The sequence below is a fragment of the Cygnus olor genome, chromosome Z (genome assembly GCF_009769625.2).
Source record: "Cygnus olor isolate bCygOlo1 chromosome Z, bCygOlo1.pri.v2, whole genome shotgun sequence".
In the NCBI taxonomy this organism is placed as follows: Eukaryota; Metazoa; Chordata; class Aves; order Anseriformes; family Anatidae; genus Cygnus; species Cygnus olor.
Window position 1 is genome coordinate 71,191,608 of NC_049198.1, and position 16,028 is coordinate 71,207,635.

The 16,028-nt window shown below is 43.4% G+C and overlaps 2 protein-coding genes across 2 annotated transcripts in view; one reads left to right on the top strand and one right to left on the bottom strand.

Moving 5' to 3' along the window:
* The window catches only part of SNX30 (sorting nexin family member 30), a 49,458-nt gene extending 45,996 nt beyond the window's left edge, over positions 1–3,462 (top strand). Inside the window, exon 9 of the mRNA XM_040540372.1 lies at positions 1,964–3,462. Within this exon, the coding sequence (XP_040396306.1) occupies positions 1,964–2,023 (60 nt within the window). The 3' untranslated portion in view covers positions 2,024–3,462. The remainder of the gene's footprint in view (positions 1–1,963) is intronic.
* A 4,546-nt stretch (positions 3,463–8,008) lies between these two features.
* SLC46A2 (solute carrier family 46 member 2) lies at positions 8,009–15,270 on the bottom strand. Its single transcript, XM_040540370.1, has 4 exons — positions 13,533–15,270; positions 12,267–12,350; positions 10,165–10,321; positions 8,009–8,711 (listed from the first exon to the last, which is right to left on the bottom strand). The coding sequence occupies exons 1-4, from the start codon at positions 14,593–14,595 to the stop codon at positions 8,654–8,656; spliced, it is 1,362 nt and encodes a 453-aa protein (XP_040396304.1). The 5' UTR covers positions 14,596–15,270; the 3' UTR covers positions 8,009–8,653.
* Positions 15,271–16,028: the final 758 nt, after the last annotated feature.

Below are 16,028 nucleotides of genomic sequence, written 5' to 3' on the forward strand. Positions count from 1 at the left end.
CCTAGTTGGTGGTGGGAAGGAAAAGAGTAAAATTGCATGTTCTAGTAATACTATAAAACTAGATAACCTCTTGATTCTGCCTTTTATGAATCAAACTACATGAATTAATGTGCACCATGGACCTGTATATAGATTACACCTGCTATGGCTAGGCCTGGAAATGGCTAGTGAGTTCCTTTGCCCTTTCTGAATTTCAGTATTTGTTCTCTGATTAAATGTCACAGAATCACAGAATTATCTAGGTTGGAAGAGACCTCCAAGATCACTGAGTCCAACCTCTGACCTAACACTAACAAGTGCTCCACTAAACCATATCACTAAGCTCTACATCTAAATGTCTTTTAAAGACCTCCAGGGATGGTGACTCAACCACTTCCCTGGGCAGCCCATTCCAATGCCTAACAACCCTTTCAGTAAAGAAGTTCTTCCTAATGTCCAACCTAAATCTCCCCTGGCACAACTTTAGCCCATTCCCCCTTGTCCTGTCACCAGGCACGTGGGAGAACAGACCAACCCCCACCTCGCTACCACCTCCTTTAAGGTACCTGTAGAGTGCGATAAGGTCACCCCCTGAGCCTCCTCTTCTCCAGGCTGAACAACCCCAGCTCCCTCAGCCGCTCCTCGTAAGACTTGTTCTCCAGACCCCTCACCAGCTTCGTTGCCCTTCTCTGGACTCACTTGATGATTTTCTTTTAAAGTGAAAGGAGTTCAAATGCTTATGCTGGCAGTCCAGTTTTCCTTCATGCCAGAAGGACAATGTTACCAAATGCATCTATCAATATATTAAAAAACAAACAAACAAAGAAAAAAACCTTACTAGGTGTATGCATGGTGACATGCCTCATGTTCTTGCCCATTGCAGTTTTTCCACGTGCACTCCACAAATTTCTTCCCGTCCTAGGTTACTGCTCCATGTAATGTACTAGTTTCCTTTTCCCTTTCCAATCAATGTCTGTTCTGTCAGCAATTCATAATTAACCATGCAAACTTCATTTCACCCTGCTCTCTTCCCTGTTTTGAGACTGCTGTGGTATTAAAGACTCTACTGAACATCTAGTAGTGTCCCTTCAGTTTTGCTCTTAGCTTTAGCAAAGAAACTTTTTGGTAGGAAAGTGTAATCTCTATAGGGTACACAGCTAGAAACACTCCATATTCATTTTCAGTACTATCAACAAGATCTATCAGGGTGATGCTTGACAACAGTGACTTGTGGATATAAGAGCTGGTGATGAATTTGACCTTTCCCAGTGTTTAATAAAATGTGTTCCATGGTCTGTGCCCATTTTGACTCCTGGGCTCTCCACTGGTGGAAGACAGTAAAGACAGATTGCAGAAAGCCTGGAATTAAGTATACACATCTGAGGAAATTACTCCAAAGTCTGGAGAGCCCTAGTAATAGCACAGAAACTAGGCCTTGCTTTTATTTTATTATACCAGGCAATAAACAGTTAGTCACATGAAGTATAGTCAAGTCCCTGAGATGCACTGGGGTGCACTGTGCCTCTGAATTACCTGCCTTAACTGCATAGATTTTGCAAATAACTTTGCTGGGCTGCTGCTATAATAGCTGCTATTGTGTCCGAAATAGCCCACTCCCACAGTCACACCACAAATGTGAACTTCTACAAGAAACAGGTTGTCTGCCTAGCTGAAAGCTGTGTCCTTCACTTCAGAAGAATCTAGCTGATATTTGAAAACTGTAGGTATTCTGATGCATTCTTAATAGCTTGGTCAAGCTGATGACTTTGGAAAGCTTTAATTTGCTTCTTTTGTTTGTAAATTGTAGCTATTCTTTCTGAACACTTTTCTTGCTGTTTGAGCTTCTGCTTTTTTCCTCATGTAATAATCCATAAAGATTCTGCTAGCCTTTCTGAACTTGCACTCTGTTGGTATGGAAGGGTGGGTCAGAAATTACAAGGGCTGATATACCATCCGCTTTTTTAATCTTTGTTTCTTCCTTCAGTGCCTTACGGCGTGGGAGTCAATTATACCACTATTGCAAGACAAGCCAGAGACCAAATGAGAAGTACCTTCATGGACAGTCTAGCACTTCCGTGCTCAGTACCACTAGACATACTGGAACTGTATGAAGGACTCTTCTTTGTCACATTAACTGAAATGCCAGCTGTGCTGAAGCTGGAACAGACCCTCTGAGAACTAGTCAAATTTTTTTCCTCATTTTCTGTTTAAACTGGGGTATGTTTCATCTTTTTGAGTTATCTTGAATGGTTCCTTCTCTATCCTATGGAGTGATATGGGGCTTATAGTGAAAGTGCATGGGGATCATAAAACTTACCTCTTTAGTCTGGAAGGAACTGATGAGTAGAACACTAAAAAGATGAAAATAAAACTCTACTGCAAGGTGCCAAATGACATCTTTATTACCTTTCTCTTTTGTTTGCTGAAAAGGTAATTGTTCCCATGATACAGTACCCCCTAACCAATCCTTATCTCTTTTTTTGGTTGGAGAGGGAAAGACTGGGAATGAATATTTTCTGGTTTGCCACCACCGGTGTATGCTCCCATTAAATGGTTTCTGGAGACTTTTCTGTGTGGGAATTGGGCTGGTCCTAGACAGAACATACTGACACCACCTGCACATAGCCTGTGATGCAAGCATGAACTGTGGTTTTTGTGAGTGTGGCATGCTGTTGGTTCATACTGAATATCTTTGTTTACCTTGGTGATTATGAAGTAATGTCAGTTGGCTGAAGTGTACTTGTGACCAACGTGGGGATCAAAATCAGCCTGGGTGTGGGAGTGAATTAAACAGTGGCCGTTCAAGGCTTACGGGGAATGGTGGAAGCAAATACGAGTTTTTGGTATGTTTTTTTCTAAAGGTAGCTCTGGAAGTTGCATGGTAGAATTCTCTTGAACCATGCTACATATTTTTTTTTTTTTTTGCTTCACTTTTCCTGAACTATAGCCTCTTTGGGCTTGGTTACTTAAGGTGTCTGCTGTGGTAAAGAAGGTAGAACTGTTTCCTCTCCCTGTTTTTTTCTTCTCTTTTTTTTTTTCTTCAGTAGCAATCAAAAGCCAAAAAGTGTCAAATGCTTGCCTACGCCAAGCATCATTGTGTGTGTGAAACTTGCCTTAAACAGGTCCGTGGGTGTAGATAGGTACCCTATCAGGTACACATAGTGTCCATGCCTATCTCTACTGAACCACATGGCAAGTCTTTTAAGACTTCTTTTGGTACAGATCTATTTTCCTAGTAGTTTTTATTGGCCCTTAGAAATGTAACTGCTTCTGCAAGTCCCTTCTCTTTTCTCTTGCAGTCCAGCCTCAAATACATGCCTGCTTAGTGTTAATGGCCTTAGTAGAGGAATGCTTCTGTGATGGGTTTCGGAGTCTTGGTTTAACGGCATGGAGATAAAACTCTTTTTATCCATCCAAAGTGAGGGAGCTAATATCAGTGTAATGTTGGGATTTGGGGGAATAAATAACATTGACTGCTTACTGCTAAACTTGAGTGATTACTTGGTCTCTGGCAACGTTCTTGTGAAGAATCTGAAAGGTGATTGGGTATATGCAACTTCTGTGTTCTCCTGTGGCTACCTGTCAGGTACACTAGTCTGGATTGCACTTTGTCCCTTCATAAACACCAAGTCTACCTGAAACCCCCCTGCTCAGCACAGTGGCTCTAAAGCAGCTGTCAAGGTGAGTTATTGGTGCAATGTGGTTGCTGTCAGGCTAATGAGGTAATACCCTCCAGGTGCAAAAGTCAGGTTTAAGGCATTTAAGGGTTTTTCCTTTTTGATTCAACTTCCATTGACAGTTCTCTGGTAGTTAACAAAACTATGCTTTCTGGTTTAAGGTCACAACTTATTGACGTACACTTATGTGGTGTAACAGATCTCCAAGTTGCTGTTAGGTTTGGAACAACTAACTACTCCTGCTGTTCAAGGGGAATGCTTAAAGAGATCATCTTGAAGCAGTAACCTAGTGTCTTCCTGAATCTTTCCCTTCTAAAATAAGCACGTCTAAATGCATAACACTTAACAGTTTGACCTTCAGGGTTACAGTCAATTCCTGTCTTCCCTATTTCCCACAAACAGATCATCATGCTTTTTTGAGCTGGTGCTTGTGTGGTAAATGAAGCTTTTCAGTTGACTCTGCAACATGACTGGGTGTAAAGCAATGCATAATTTGAACTTGTATTTAGACATTCTTTCTTCCACCTCATCAAAAATGTGCAAGATGAGTGGAAAGAGTGTTGTTTTCCTGCAGGTGTATAGGTTTTGTCTGATACCTTACAACACTGACATCCCGTTCCCACTTAGTGTTGTGTCAAACTGAAATGGGGCTTGGTTCTTGGGAATTTAGGAGTGGACATCACAGCTGTTCATGAGAAGTGCAAGGGACAGTGGGGAGTTCCAAGTGAAGTTTACATGAGTAACTGTTACTGCTGGAGTGGTTCAAGATCAGCTTAGATTTTCTTTAACATGATGCCACTGATCGTACATCGTGGTTTCTAAACTACTACTAGACCAAAGTGTGTTTTGATTTCAGATAAATCCCTTTCTGATTGAGCTGTTGAAAGGCAAGCATGCTTTACATTTTCTGGTTGGAATATGTGTCTCTGTAGAACCTACAAGCTAATTTGGAGGAAAGGCTGGAACATGCACCTCAGGCTGTGGTCACAAACAGGATTTCTTATATTATCTGGGAAAGTAAAACTTCTCAGACCTCTGCGGAGGAAGTGAAACTTATGGTCAAAAGAGAAGTCCTCTGCAAGAATTGCTGCAGTGTAAGACGAGTGTGTAGGGGTAGGTCTCTTAGCTGCTATGGGCCACTATGGAGTCTCTATAAAAGAAAGAACTGTTGCTGTAAATACTGGGTAACTGTGGGAGAGACTGAGGTTTGCAGCAGCAGTGCAGAAAGGGAGAACTACAAAATAGCAGGAAACTCCTTAAAGATATAAAGAGTGCACTTAATTAATTAGTGTTTGTGTGAGGCTGAGATCTGAGGTGTTGGTGAAACTCTGACATGTTATTGTGTAGTCTTATGTGGTGGGTGTCTCTCCCTGAAGTACCCAAACCTTTATAGTGTGAAAAGTAAAAGACGTTGGGGAAGGGAAGCAGGAGTAGGGCAGGAACTTTATCTTTGGGTAATGTCTTGAGAGTTCAGTCACTTACGGTCACCTTCTGTGCATGCACTGAAATCATGTTAAAAGTAGTTGCACCGTTCCAGTGAACCTACTTAAGATGAGGGTCCTTCAACAGCCCTTAAATTAGCCTACCTTCCCACAGCCAAACCAAGGTCCTCTCAGAGGATGCATAGTTCACCGTTGTCCTGGTTATTCCTGCGTAACTTCTAGTATGTTTGTTTTTTCTCTCAGCTGGCACCAGCACAACAAAGCAAGCACTGAGATCTTGTTTTTGTACTCAGTAAGGAGCTGTGCATTGTTCATACGTGTTTTTATCAGGTTCTGACTCTTGCAATAAACAAATGTTGAAACATCATGGCTTTTTCAGGTATCTATTGAAAAATGAAATGGTGATAAGTGTTAGCCCTAAAGATACTAACTCTTCGGACGTTAGTTTTATCAAAGAATAAACTTTGGATTCTTCAAAGTTGTCTGCTTGGATTTTTGTTGCACGGACATGTGCTAAGGGTAGCATAGTGGGCTAAGCCAAAAAGAAACTTCTACAGTGCGGCAGAGATGGTCCTGCAGAGGTGCTGTGGGGTAGCCTTGTGGCGGTTGATCCGCACAGCCTCTTGGTGGTGCATGTTGCTTCAGGTCGCATCCTGCAGATGCCAATTACAGAATTCCCTCCCAGCACAACAGGGACAGCTCCTGTTGTAACAGAAGGCATGATTTTGTTAAAACTTGAGTAAATTGTGCACAATGTTGCAGACCATTTGAAATCTAAGACACCCCTGCTGATAACCACTAAGCAAATGGTGTAGACAGGAGTAGACTAAAGTAGCTCATTAGATGTTCAGTCTTCTTAAACTCTGATGGTAGAATAGTCTTTTCCTTAGTATGTTAGCCTTTTACTACTAAATAACCAGTAAGTAGGGAAAATGGGATCACTTTTTGAGATAGAAGACTTGCTACCAAATTTATTTCGGTGAAGTAAAACTGGGGATAATAGGAATGAACTTGCCTTCTGGGACAGTGAAGGTTGCATTTTAAAGTTTCTGGGGGTGCTGCTTAACCAAGTATAAAGAAGGAAGTGGTGATGCTTAATTCCACACAGCACTTCAGAGCCTTGCTGGGGTCTCTGATTGGTACCAGTACTCAGTAATGAATTGGGCTAGTTTAAGGTTGTATGGCTGAGGTACGGTACTTGTCCAGAAGATAATGCACTTTCTGAAAAGGCATAAATAGATCCCCCTTACGCAAGTGGTATGCTAAACCTTTAAAGGCTACTCACTGTCCTGGATTACTTTGAAGGCCTTGGTACTCTACACTTTGAAGCTAAATCCTTTCCTTAACTCTGCTGCTGGGTTATGTATCCACCTCTTTGGATGAGGCAGCAGAGTTGGGGCCAGTGCCACTCTCCCATCACACAGGGGCACAGATTGCAGAGGACAGTCTTACAACAGAGAACAGCCAGAGGTTGTAGTCTTTAGCACATGAAAATAAAGGAGCACTGTCCTTGTTCTCCTTCCCTTTGTGATGCATTGATCTGTCACTCCTCAAGGTTTGGAGACTGGCCACGCAGGTGAAAGCAGTCTGGCTTTGACGTGGTTCCCATCTCTCTCCTTGTTCAAGGTGTCAGTGCTGATGACTGAAATGGTGATGACTTGTTGCCCCGACTGTACTACTTCTGACTTGTGCAAGCCCATGCACTGGAACATGTTACTTTGCATCCTAAGGTCACCCTTGTACCACCAACAAACAAACTGAAAGCTGTGAAAAGACGTGTCTCTGTGTGAGTTAGGTCATTAAACAGTGTAAAACTTGGAGCAAGGCTCTTGTTTCATGCACTCAACCAACTCTGACAGCTGTGCTCTTGTTCAGACTCACAGGTTATGAAATGTCTTGACTTACGGTGCTGGCATGTTTCTATACCCTTTCATATATCTCTGTATAGATATACTTTGTGCATTGTTTACTATGGAACTAGTATTGATGGAGAAAAACACTTCGAGGTAAAACTGTTTGTAATTCTCTATTCGTGTGTACATTTTTTTAAAATGCACCATTTGTTTACCTCAATTAATTTAATGGAATGGACCAATAAATGTATTAAAAAATTACCCATTTACCTAGAATTTAATGTTTCTTTTTTTCTTCTTTTTTTTTCTGCCGTTGCCATAGAAATTATGATGTGTACACTTATTTTCTGTGCAGTTTATTATCTTATCTTCTTTGAAGAAATATCCTTCCCTTAAAAGCTTGTTCCATTGCCAATATAACTGAGTGTCAGCTTGTCCATTGCTGTAGTGTATCTAGTATAACCCGAAAGTGAAGTCTGGAGCTGACAAAAGGTTGTAAGGGCTAAGGAGGGGGACTGGGACAGAGATGGCAGCAAATTCTTTAGAATAAGAGAATTGTATAGTGAAAATCAACTTCTGTTTGCCACTTCCCTGTCTCATACTGAGGCTGCTTGACTTGCCCCCTGGTTATTACAGGTGCTGAAGACCTTTTAACTTGCTTTTACGTAGTCCAGGAGCCTGGAAGCCACTTAATCTTTGTTAATTCAATTATCATGTTAGTAGAAACATAGTCTAAACACTGATCCGTCTTGTGCACGCCAGTCTTCTGAAACTTGTTTGGAGTTAGCTGATAATGTCTCCTGAGAGTTGATATATTGTATAGGGCTCCTTTCATTGGGAGCTTGGCCTGGCATAAGGCTGGGCTAACACCATGACTGCTACCAGGCATCGGCAGCCCTACACCTCTGTAAAACCTATGGGGGGTGGTGACCTTTGCTGACCCATTCTTAGCTTGTTACAAGAGTAGTGCATCCTGGTGGTGTGAGATGAAATGCTGCTATCATCAGTTCCTGAGTAACAGGTGTCTTCCCATAAGCTCTAGGGGTGTGAACATCTACTGAGGAGTGTTTTTATTGTAGGGATTAGAAAAATGTACCTTAATCTTACATTTTTTTACCATGTTTTTTCTGTATTTCAGTAGTCTTCTCCATAACATCAGTCAGCTGGGCTGACATTCTTCACACTTGTCCATAGTTTATGTCAGAAAGTAGGCGCATCTTGCTGACCACCGTGCACACACTGCATGCTGCTTGTGGACACCTGCCTCAAAAGCCACAGTCACAGCACTGTCCTCAGGTTTCAGACCAAAGAGACGAGAAGAACTATAGCTGATCCTTTGCTTTCCCCTTCTAAATTGAATGATGTGCCTGGAAACACCCTTGCCACTTCTACTTTGTTCTTGTCTGTCTCCACTACTGCCAAGTAGCCTAGAGTGGAAGCAGGGTGCTCTGGAGACTGCTGGTGTTCAACAGCCAGTGTATATTCTCTGCAAAATAATGTACTGCAAAAATAACAGGGAAAACTTCTTTGTCCTGGGTAAGCTCAGTGGCTGAGGGACTGTGGCGTGCTGTGAGGTGAAGACATGGATGAGATGGTTCCTGTAACGAAGCCAATGGTAGGAACAAATGCTCGGAAACCTTCCACTCACATTGCTCAGGGAACTGATCGAGACCAAAAGATGCTTTTGGTGGTAAAGCTTCCGTCACTTGGTCAGAATCTGAAAGGAGCCAGTGGTTGAACGTTGTTTGATGGCCACAATGCTGTAAAGAACAATAAAAACAGTGATTACAAGAGGGCTACCAAACTACTTTCTCAAAATACAGTTTGCATGTTCCTTATCAAGTCTTTAGCTTAAGCTTTGCTATGGTGTCTGGAGCTAGCTGAGTGTTCATGTACTTCCTTTCAAGAATCAGCCAGCTTCTCTTCAAGCTACCACTGTATGTACAAGCCATGAAGCTGCTACCATTTTTTGCCTTTCAGATTTTTGTAGAATCATAGTACAACCCAGGTACTTCAACAGACCATCAGGTCCAATCTCTCAAGGGGAAAAGACAGCCTAGGTGAGATTATCTAGCACCCTGCTCAATCACGTCTTGAAAACCTCCAGTGATGGGGATGCTATCTTGTCCCAGAGGTGGTTGTTCCAGTAATGGATTGTTCTCACTGTAAAAAAATGTCCTTCTTGTATCTTATATATTTTTTCCCAGTACCTGTGTTTGTGTGTATAACGATTACTTGTACTGGGAGTGTATGTGGTAAAGCAGCTGAGCAGCTTGCAGTGACTCACTGTTAAACAGAAGGGTTATGTTTAAGAAATGATGAGTTAGAAAATACAAGGAGAAACTTTAAAAATTGAAATCAGACTTGACAAGGGTTTTATCTGGGATCAGACGTCAGCTGTCTTACATCTGAATGAGAGTATCGCTGCATAGATTAGATATTGGCATTATCACACTTTGTATTATCTTCATGGGGTCCTGCTGTTTCTAGTAATGTATCCAGCTGGAGGGGCTTGGGGAGGGGATGGTGAGCAAGGTGATATTTAGAGGGAGATCCTTTAAAGACTCCAGAAGAGTAGGTGGAGGTGTTTCAGATTTCTCTCTTTAAATTATCTGGGATTGCGCCTAAAACTTGTTCTTGAAATTTTAACTCTCAGTCACTCTGTAGCTGTACAATTGGGCAATCTCACTGGATCAGAAAAGTAACCATTTTCTTTACTGCATCATAATGATTTATCTTCGAAAGAAACACCCAAGGGAGACTCAAACTATTCTGTCACAATGAGTAAGTAACCCATAATGGATTTTCAAAAAAAAATGTTTTACTTTGTGTGGGATTATTCCCTCTTTCTACTTAGTACTATTTTAGCAATATCAAGCACTGCATTTGTGCAAAGGCTTTGTCCCCTGGGATTATTAGCTCTTAAACTCTGCCAAATATTCCTCCTACAAGCAATTCATGATACGTCAAACAAAAATAAGATTAAAAACAGTGGCTATATCACTTGAAAGCTTAACTCTTTGAACCTTCTTGGTACTTGTCACCTCGTTTCCACAGAATTTTTTACTTTTTTGAGTCCTTTTCCATTTTTTTTTTTTTAATCCAAAACCACTTTTCTTTTTCAAATCTTTATTGTACACATAATACCTAGAAACGTGAAGCAAGGAGAAAACATAACGTGCCCCTTCAGAGACAACCATTCCTGTTCCTTACCTTAAAGGGAGGAGGCTGAGGCAGCCAGCTAGAAAAGACAAAATGAAACAGAAGCCGCTGTACCAGTTCAGTGTGTTTTGATAGATCTTGTTGAAGACTGTAGATGTCACTACTCCTGTGATGACTAAGGACAACTGCAGCAGGACAAACACCTTACCTGTAAAGCAAGAACATCATTTATCATCAGGGAGAAAAAAAAAAACCTGTTGTGGTACCTCCCTGCAGCATCCAGGTGCCACCACCACGGCTTGGAAAAGCAATGTAGTCATGGCTTAACGAGTGCCAGATTGCATGAGCTTGTTTCTGCTGTTGTTCTGGAGCAGAATTAAGTGTCTCTTCCTTCTTTAAGGTATAGGACAAAGACGTAGCTTGAAAACTGTTTGCTTAAACATTCTAGATGTTGAGGTTGCTGCTTGGAAGAGCAGCAATAAACTGGGAAATAACTGCTCATTTCCATAGGATATAGGAAAGTAGTTGTGGGTTAATGTCTTCAGGATGTGAGAGATTTCAGCCAGGGGCTGTTTCTGCCATAGTGCAGAAGTGTTGTCCATTGGGCTGAAATGTTATAATGCCTGAAATGGGGAGCTGTGTGTGATTTGTGTGATGTTTATGGAGGAGGAAAGGGAGAAATTGAATCCCAGTTGGAACAGCTTGGGAATAACCATTTTTGCTGAAGTGCACCATTCTGTTTCTACCATGGTAAATGGGGAAAGAGAGGGCAACCCAGCCCTCCTGGAATGTGCAAACTAGGAGCACATTTAGGGTTGTGCACCAAGCCTGCTGCCCTTGAAGCCTGCTCCACTTGCACAGTGCCAGTGGCCACCAGCTAAGGAAGCAATGCTGCTCTGCTGCACCGTCCTGCTTGTGAACTGCTCTGTTCGTGCAGTCAGGTGCAGCATGCGTGGCTTATGGTTAAAGACAAAATATGCTGATTTTTCGATGACTGAAGAGCATGATGATTAATTTGGGGTGTGAGCTGCATGGTTTGTGGCAGGGATGTGATTTTGCTACAGGGGAACAACAGAAGTAGGAATGAACTGGTGACAGAGCACAGCTTTCATGTGACTGTTTTTTATATTATTCTCCAGTGCAAGGATAGTGAGCTCGGGTGTTGAGCAGTAGCAGTGCAAGTTAATTTCTGCATCTGCTTGATTGCATTTGTAAGTTATCCAGACAAAAATGCTGCATGGTAACCCTCTGTTGAGGAAAAATGAATGTAGCACTGGATGTCAGGTGGGCGTTTTAACCTACTGTCTTGGAAGCTGTTAGCTCTCTGGACCTGTGTCCCCACACTGTAGTGGGGCTGCACAAGCAGCCTGATCAGCAGTGAACTGGACGGATTGTGCTCCTGGTTTTGAGATGGAGAAGGTGAAGTTGGGAACAAGGCAGATTGCTGCAGGGGTGAAATAAGAAGTTTTGAGTGTTGTGGTCATATGGCAGAAGGGAAAGGATGCAATTGGAGTAAAAGGAAGCCATTGGAGTAAAAATATTAGCCTCCAATATGATGTTGTAAAATACACATATTTCATTATTTTCTAATGCAAAGTTAATAGAAAAATTAGGAATTGTTTCTCCTGTTGAACAAAAACGGTCATTTTCTTACGCAAAGTTTATTCTTTGTTAGTTAAACTATGCTCTGACAGGAACAAATTGCCAAGAAAAGTTTGGAAGCATATTTAGAGACCGTAATGGAAAAAGATTAAAGAAATCCATTCTTCTCAAAACTGGAAGTAAAATAAGCCAAATATAAATGATGTGAATGTCACTGTGCTTCAGTCCAGCATTGCCTTGTTTTTCCCTGGAGCACTGTGTTTTTGAGCAGTACCTCAGATATTATTTTCCCTGCCTTTGAGCTGCACACTGATAGTAATCTCTTGAAGCATGTTCTGAAAATTTTGTGGATAAATGATGAAGCAATTAGGGAGGAGAAGTTTGGACATGACAGGCTGGTCCTGCAAGTTTCTCTGCTCCTCTCCTTTTGCAGTACCAGCTGTTCTGGTTTTATTATGCAATGCACAGGCTGTATCAATAACTTAACTTTCTTGTACCCAAATGGAGGGATTTGGCAGTTTTTTGATCACAGAGGTAACCGATGTACTCACCATAGGATGATCCTTCAACATGCTTGGATAGCATGGATCTGATGGTCGGCAAGGGGATGAGGGCAAAGAGCATCACTGCCCGTGCTGCAATGCAATGAATACGTGGTTATCATCAGTAGCTGCTCCCTGTCTCATAACACAGCAACCACTGCTTTTGAAGGCTGCATGCCTCTGGCTTGGGCAGGGCCTTTGCTTAACCTTGTTGTGTCCCTTGAGCCTCAGAAATTAGTACTTATCTTCAGTAGGAGCGCAGGTCCTTGCTTCATCCGGGAGGTGGTGGATAAGCCACCAATTGCTGCAACTAGCAGAGGCACTTTGCCCCAGCCAGCCATGGCCTCTGGGTCTCAGCCCCAGATCCCATTGTATCTTTAGAGAGCACTGTCCTTTGTGGTAGTCAGGTGGATGATGCAAGTCTGACCCTATGCTAACAGCCTTGACAAGAACAGTATACTCATAACACCATGTTTTATCTCATGGTGCGTTTGGCCTGCAGTATTTTAGGCTCTCTCTACTGCGAGCAAACTTGTTTAATTTTTGATTTCTCCTTTCTTGTAGGCACAGACAGAAAAACCTCTTTAGCTCGTTTCTCTTAGACTTTTTTTCTCACTTTCAGAAACAAGACCTGAAAGCCATTGAATTTATGATACTCTTTCTGTTAGTCAGGTATGAATCACCCATCTCACTGCCACAAGGGTTGCTGTTCTTGGTTTTTGGCTTCCTGTGTTCCTGTGGAGGCTATCTCCCAAAAATAAACTTGCCTTTCCATCGTCACAGGATGCTGCCACATCTATTGTTACCCATCCCTTGGTCATTTATATATAGAGTGAGATTTGTATAGTACATTCTTGTAATATTTTAGTTGCTAGAGCAACACCAATGTTTCACTATTAAGTTTCTCATCAGACATAAAAACCTTAATGTAACAAAAATAAATCACGTCTTAGGATATTCACTTAACAGGAAATCTTTGGCATTTTTTTCCATTTTAGCTTTAAGCCTTACCTCATGAGATGCAAGTGCTTCGTATGGCTGGCTGCTGCTGGTAGCCTGCAACAATTCCTTCCCCCCCCCCCCCCCCCCCCCCCCCCCCCCCCCGCCAATATCAGCCTTCTTCCCCCACTCAGATCTGGATTATGACCAGGTCACAAATTTCAAGTTAATTAGCTTTAAACCAAGCATTGGCAGGAACGTGTGCCTCCTTAGGTTGTTGTAGGGTGCTGCACGAGAGAGGTGCAGGATGAGGGCACTAATGCCAGCTCTACTCACCAATGTAGAACAGAAATGTCCACCGCACGAAGGCCATGATGAGGACACCAGCGGTGAAGGACACCACTCCAATTATGATCATGGTAATGTCCCTAAGGTACTTGGAGAACACGAATACCCCCAGGAAGCTGGTGATGAAGATGGCATACCCAGCGGCATTGCCATAGCCAATCTGCACAGCATTCCAGCTCAGAGGCTCCCTGAGCAAGAAGAGTGGAAGTACATTCATGGCGCCCACCACGGCAAGGTCATAGAGGATTGCTGCCACAAAGAGGACGATGATGATGAATTTTGAGGGTGTTACTGGGGCTTTGCTGCTGCTTTCTGAAGGCTGAGCACTCTCTGCTGCTCCTGTGCAAGCTGGTACCTGGCCACCAACCTCCTCTACACTCTTGGCTTTGGCTGTGCAGGAGGGTGCTGACTTGGGGACTATCAGGACAAAAATGCTGTAGAGGAGACAGAAAGCATAGCAAGCGATGCTGCAGCTCACCAGCACAGTGCCCTCTCGATAGCGGTCGCTGAAGCCGACAAAGAGGTAGCCAGATGCCATGCTTCCCAGAAAGCCAGCGAGGCCATACACCAGCTCAATAATGATCAGCCGTAGAGACCTCCTGCTCTCGGAGGAGCCCAGGGATCCCAGAGCCATGATGCCTGCCCAGAACGTGGTGAAGCCGCCTGTTAGCCCATTGAAAGCAGCAGCCCCGTACATCACCTCGATCGGCCAGTCCAGCAGGATCAGGAGGAGCAGGAGAGATTTGGAGCCCAGGTAGCCAAGAAGAGGTAAGCAGATGGGGATCTTCCGATGAATCTTGTCCCCCAGCTTGGACAAGCCGTAGGCTGACACCAGCGGGCTCAGGCCCAGGACGAGGTTGTAGATGATATAAAAATTAGAGACAGCCTTCTGCTGAGCATCTTGCAGTAAGTGGGAGGGAGCGGTTGAGTTGGTCTGGTTGTAGTAGTTCTTCACCACCAGCAGCAGCGCCGTGTCGTAGAAGGCACTGGCCACTTGGGAGCCCGCAACCACCGGCTCAACCCACATTCTCATCATCGTCATCCCCACCATGGTGCTGATGGTTGCCTCTTCTCAGGGAAGGAGAAGAGCTGCTTTCCTAGTGATGTGCTGCAGGAAATGGTGTTTTCAGAAGTTCTGCTCTGGAGGCATGCTTGAAGTGGAGAGGCGAAGGGAAAATAAAAGGTCCCCTGGGTTGCACAGAATCAGGGTTGTGCAAGAGAAAATCTGGCTGGGAGGATATTTGCACCTCGCCTCTCTACGTACATACATGCACGCACATCCCTACACTGCTCTGACCTCCGGCTCAGGCAGGAGAGGCTTTTGTACAGATGGAGACGCCCTGCACTCGCTGACTGTGCTGCTGCTGCTCTTCCTGGTGCCATTTCAACACAGATCATATGACCCGGGGGAATTTCTGTCTCCCACTTTAGGAAGTGAAAATGCCATAATCGTGTGGTTGCAACATTTATTTATTTTTTTCCACACTGTTGGCATCCTTCATGTGCCAGAGGACTCTCAGGGAAACAATGCTCATGCCCAGCTGTGGGGACAGAGAAAGACCGAGTGCTTTTTTTGCTAGGTAATTTACCAATTCCCCTTCGTGCCAGCCCTTTCCCTTTCTTCCACACAAACGTGTGCTGCTGGATCTCTGATTCTCAGCTGCTCCCCTCTGCCCTATTGCTACATCACACTCCGATGTTATTTCAACAGCACAGCCAGGAAATTGCGCCAAAAAGAAAAAATGAAAGGAGAAAAAAAAGCTATTTTTAGTAACCTGCCTCCCACTCTGTGTGCTTTATCCTTGGGCTTTACAATGTGGGACTTTCCAAAAGGAGAAGAAAAGCCCCAGTTTATTACCAAGGCATCGGCAACTGCTGCACCCCAGCAATCCGCAAACGGAGCTGGAAGCTGGGGTGGGAGCCCACCTCCGGGAAGGGTTTTTCCAGTCCGTGTGTCTCCACAGGTGCTGATGCCGTGTGCAGGGTCACAAAGCTTGCAGGCAGCCTCAAGCTTTGCCGCTGCCCACGCTGCCAGCGCCAAGGAAGGTGTATGTGTCCCTAGCTGTAGGAAACACTTAGGGGATACTTGGCAGCCTCAGAAATGCTAACTGAAATGATAATGATCTCACCCTGCGCTAGCTTAGTGAATCATAGCAGGCAGAGTAACAATCTGCTCTGGGAAGATTTATGGTGATGACTTTAAAAAATAAATTAATGATTAATTTCCTAGAACAATGTTAAAACCCCCATCTGTTGCATTCTCTATTGACTCAGGTGGCATCTACTCAATGCCTGTGTACTCATGGCTCAGGAGTTTCATTTTTTTCACTCCTAGTCCACTTATGCAAAAATTTTTGTTTTAGATTTCAAGTTGAGGAAACAACAATCCCAAGAACTCACACAGAAAGGAGCGAGAAATTGTCTGCTAGAATGATTTGCTGCTAGACAACTGTAGTTTCACCAGAAATTTTTCTTTTAACAGAC

What these genes read in the sequence shown, in the direction of transcription:
- SLC46A2 (XM_040540370.1), bottom strand. Translation starts at nt 14,595, where the DNA reads ATGGTGGGGATGACGATGATGAGAATGTGGGTTGAGCCGGTGGTTGCG. An exon ending in GACATTTCTGTTCTACATTG is followed by an intron (nt 12,351 to 13,532) that starts GTGAGTAGAGCT and finishes ATTGCATTGCAG; the next exon opens with CACGGGCAGTGATGCTCTTT. An exon ending in CTCAGCCTCCTCCCTTTAAG is followed by an intron (nt 8,712 to 10,164) that starts GTAAGGAACAGG and finishes TGTTCTTTACAG; the next exon opens with CATTGTGGCCATCAAACAAC.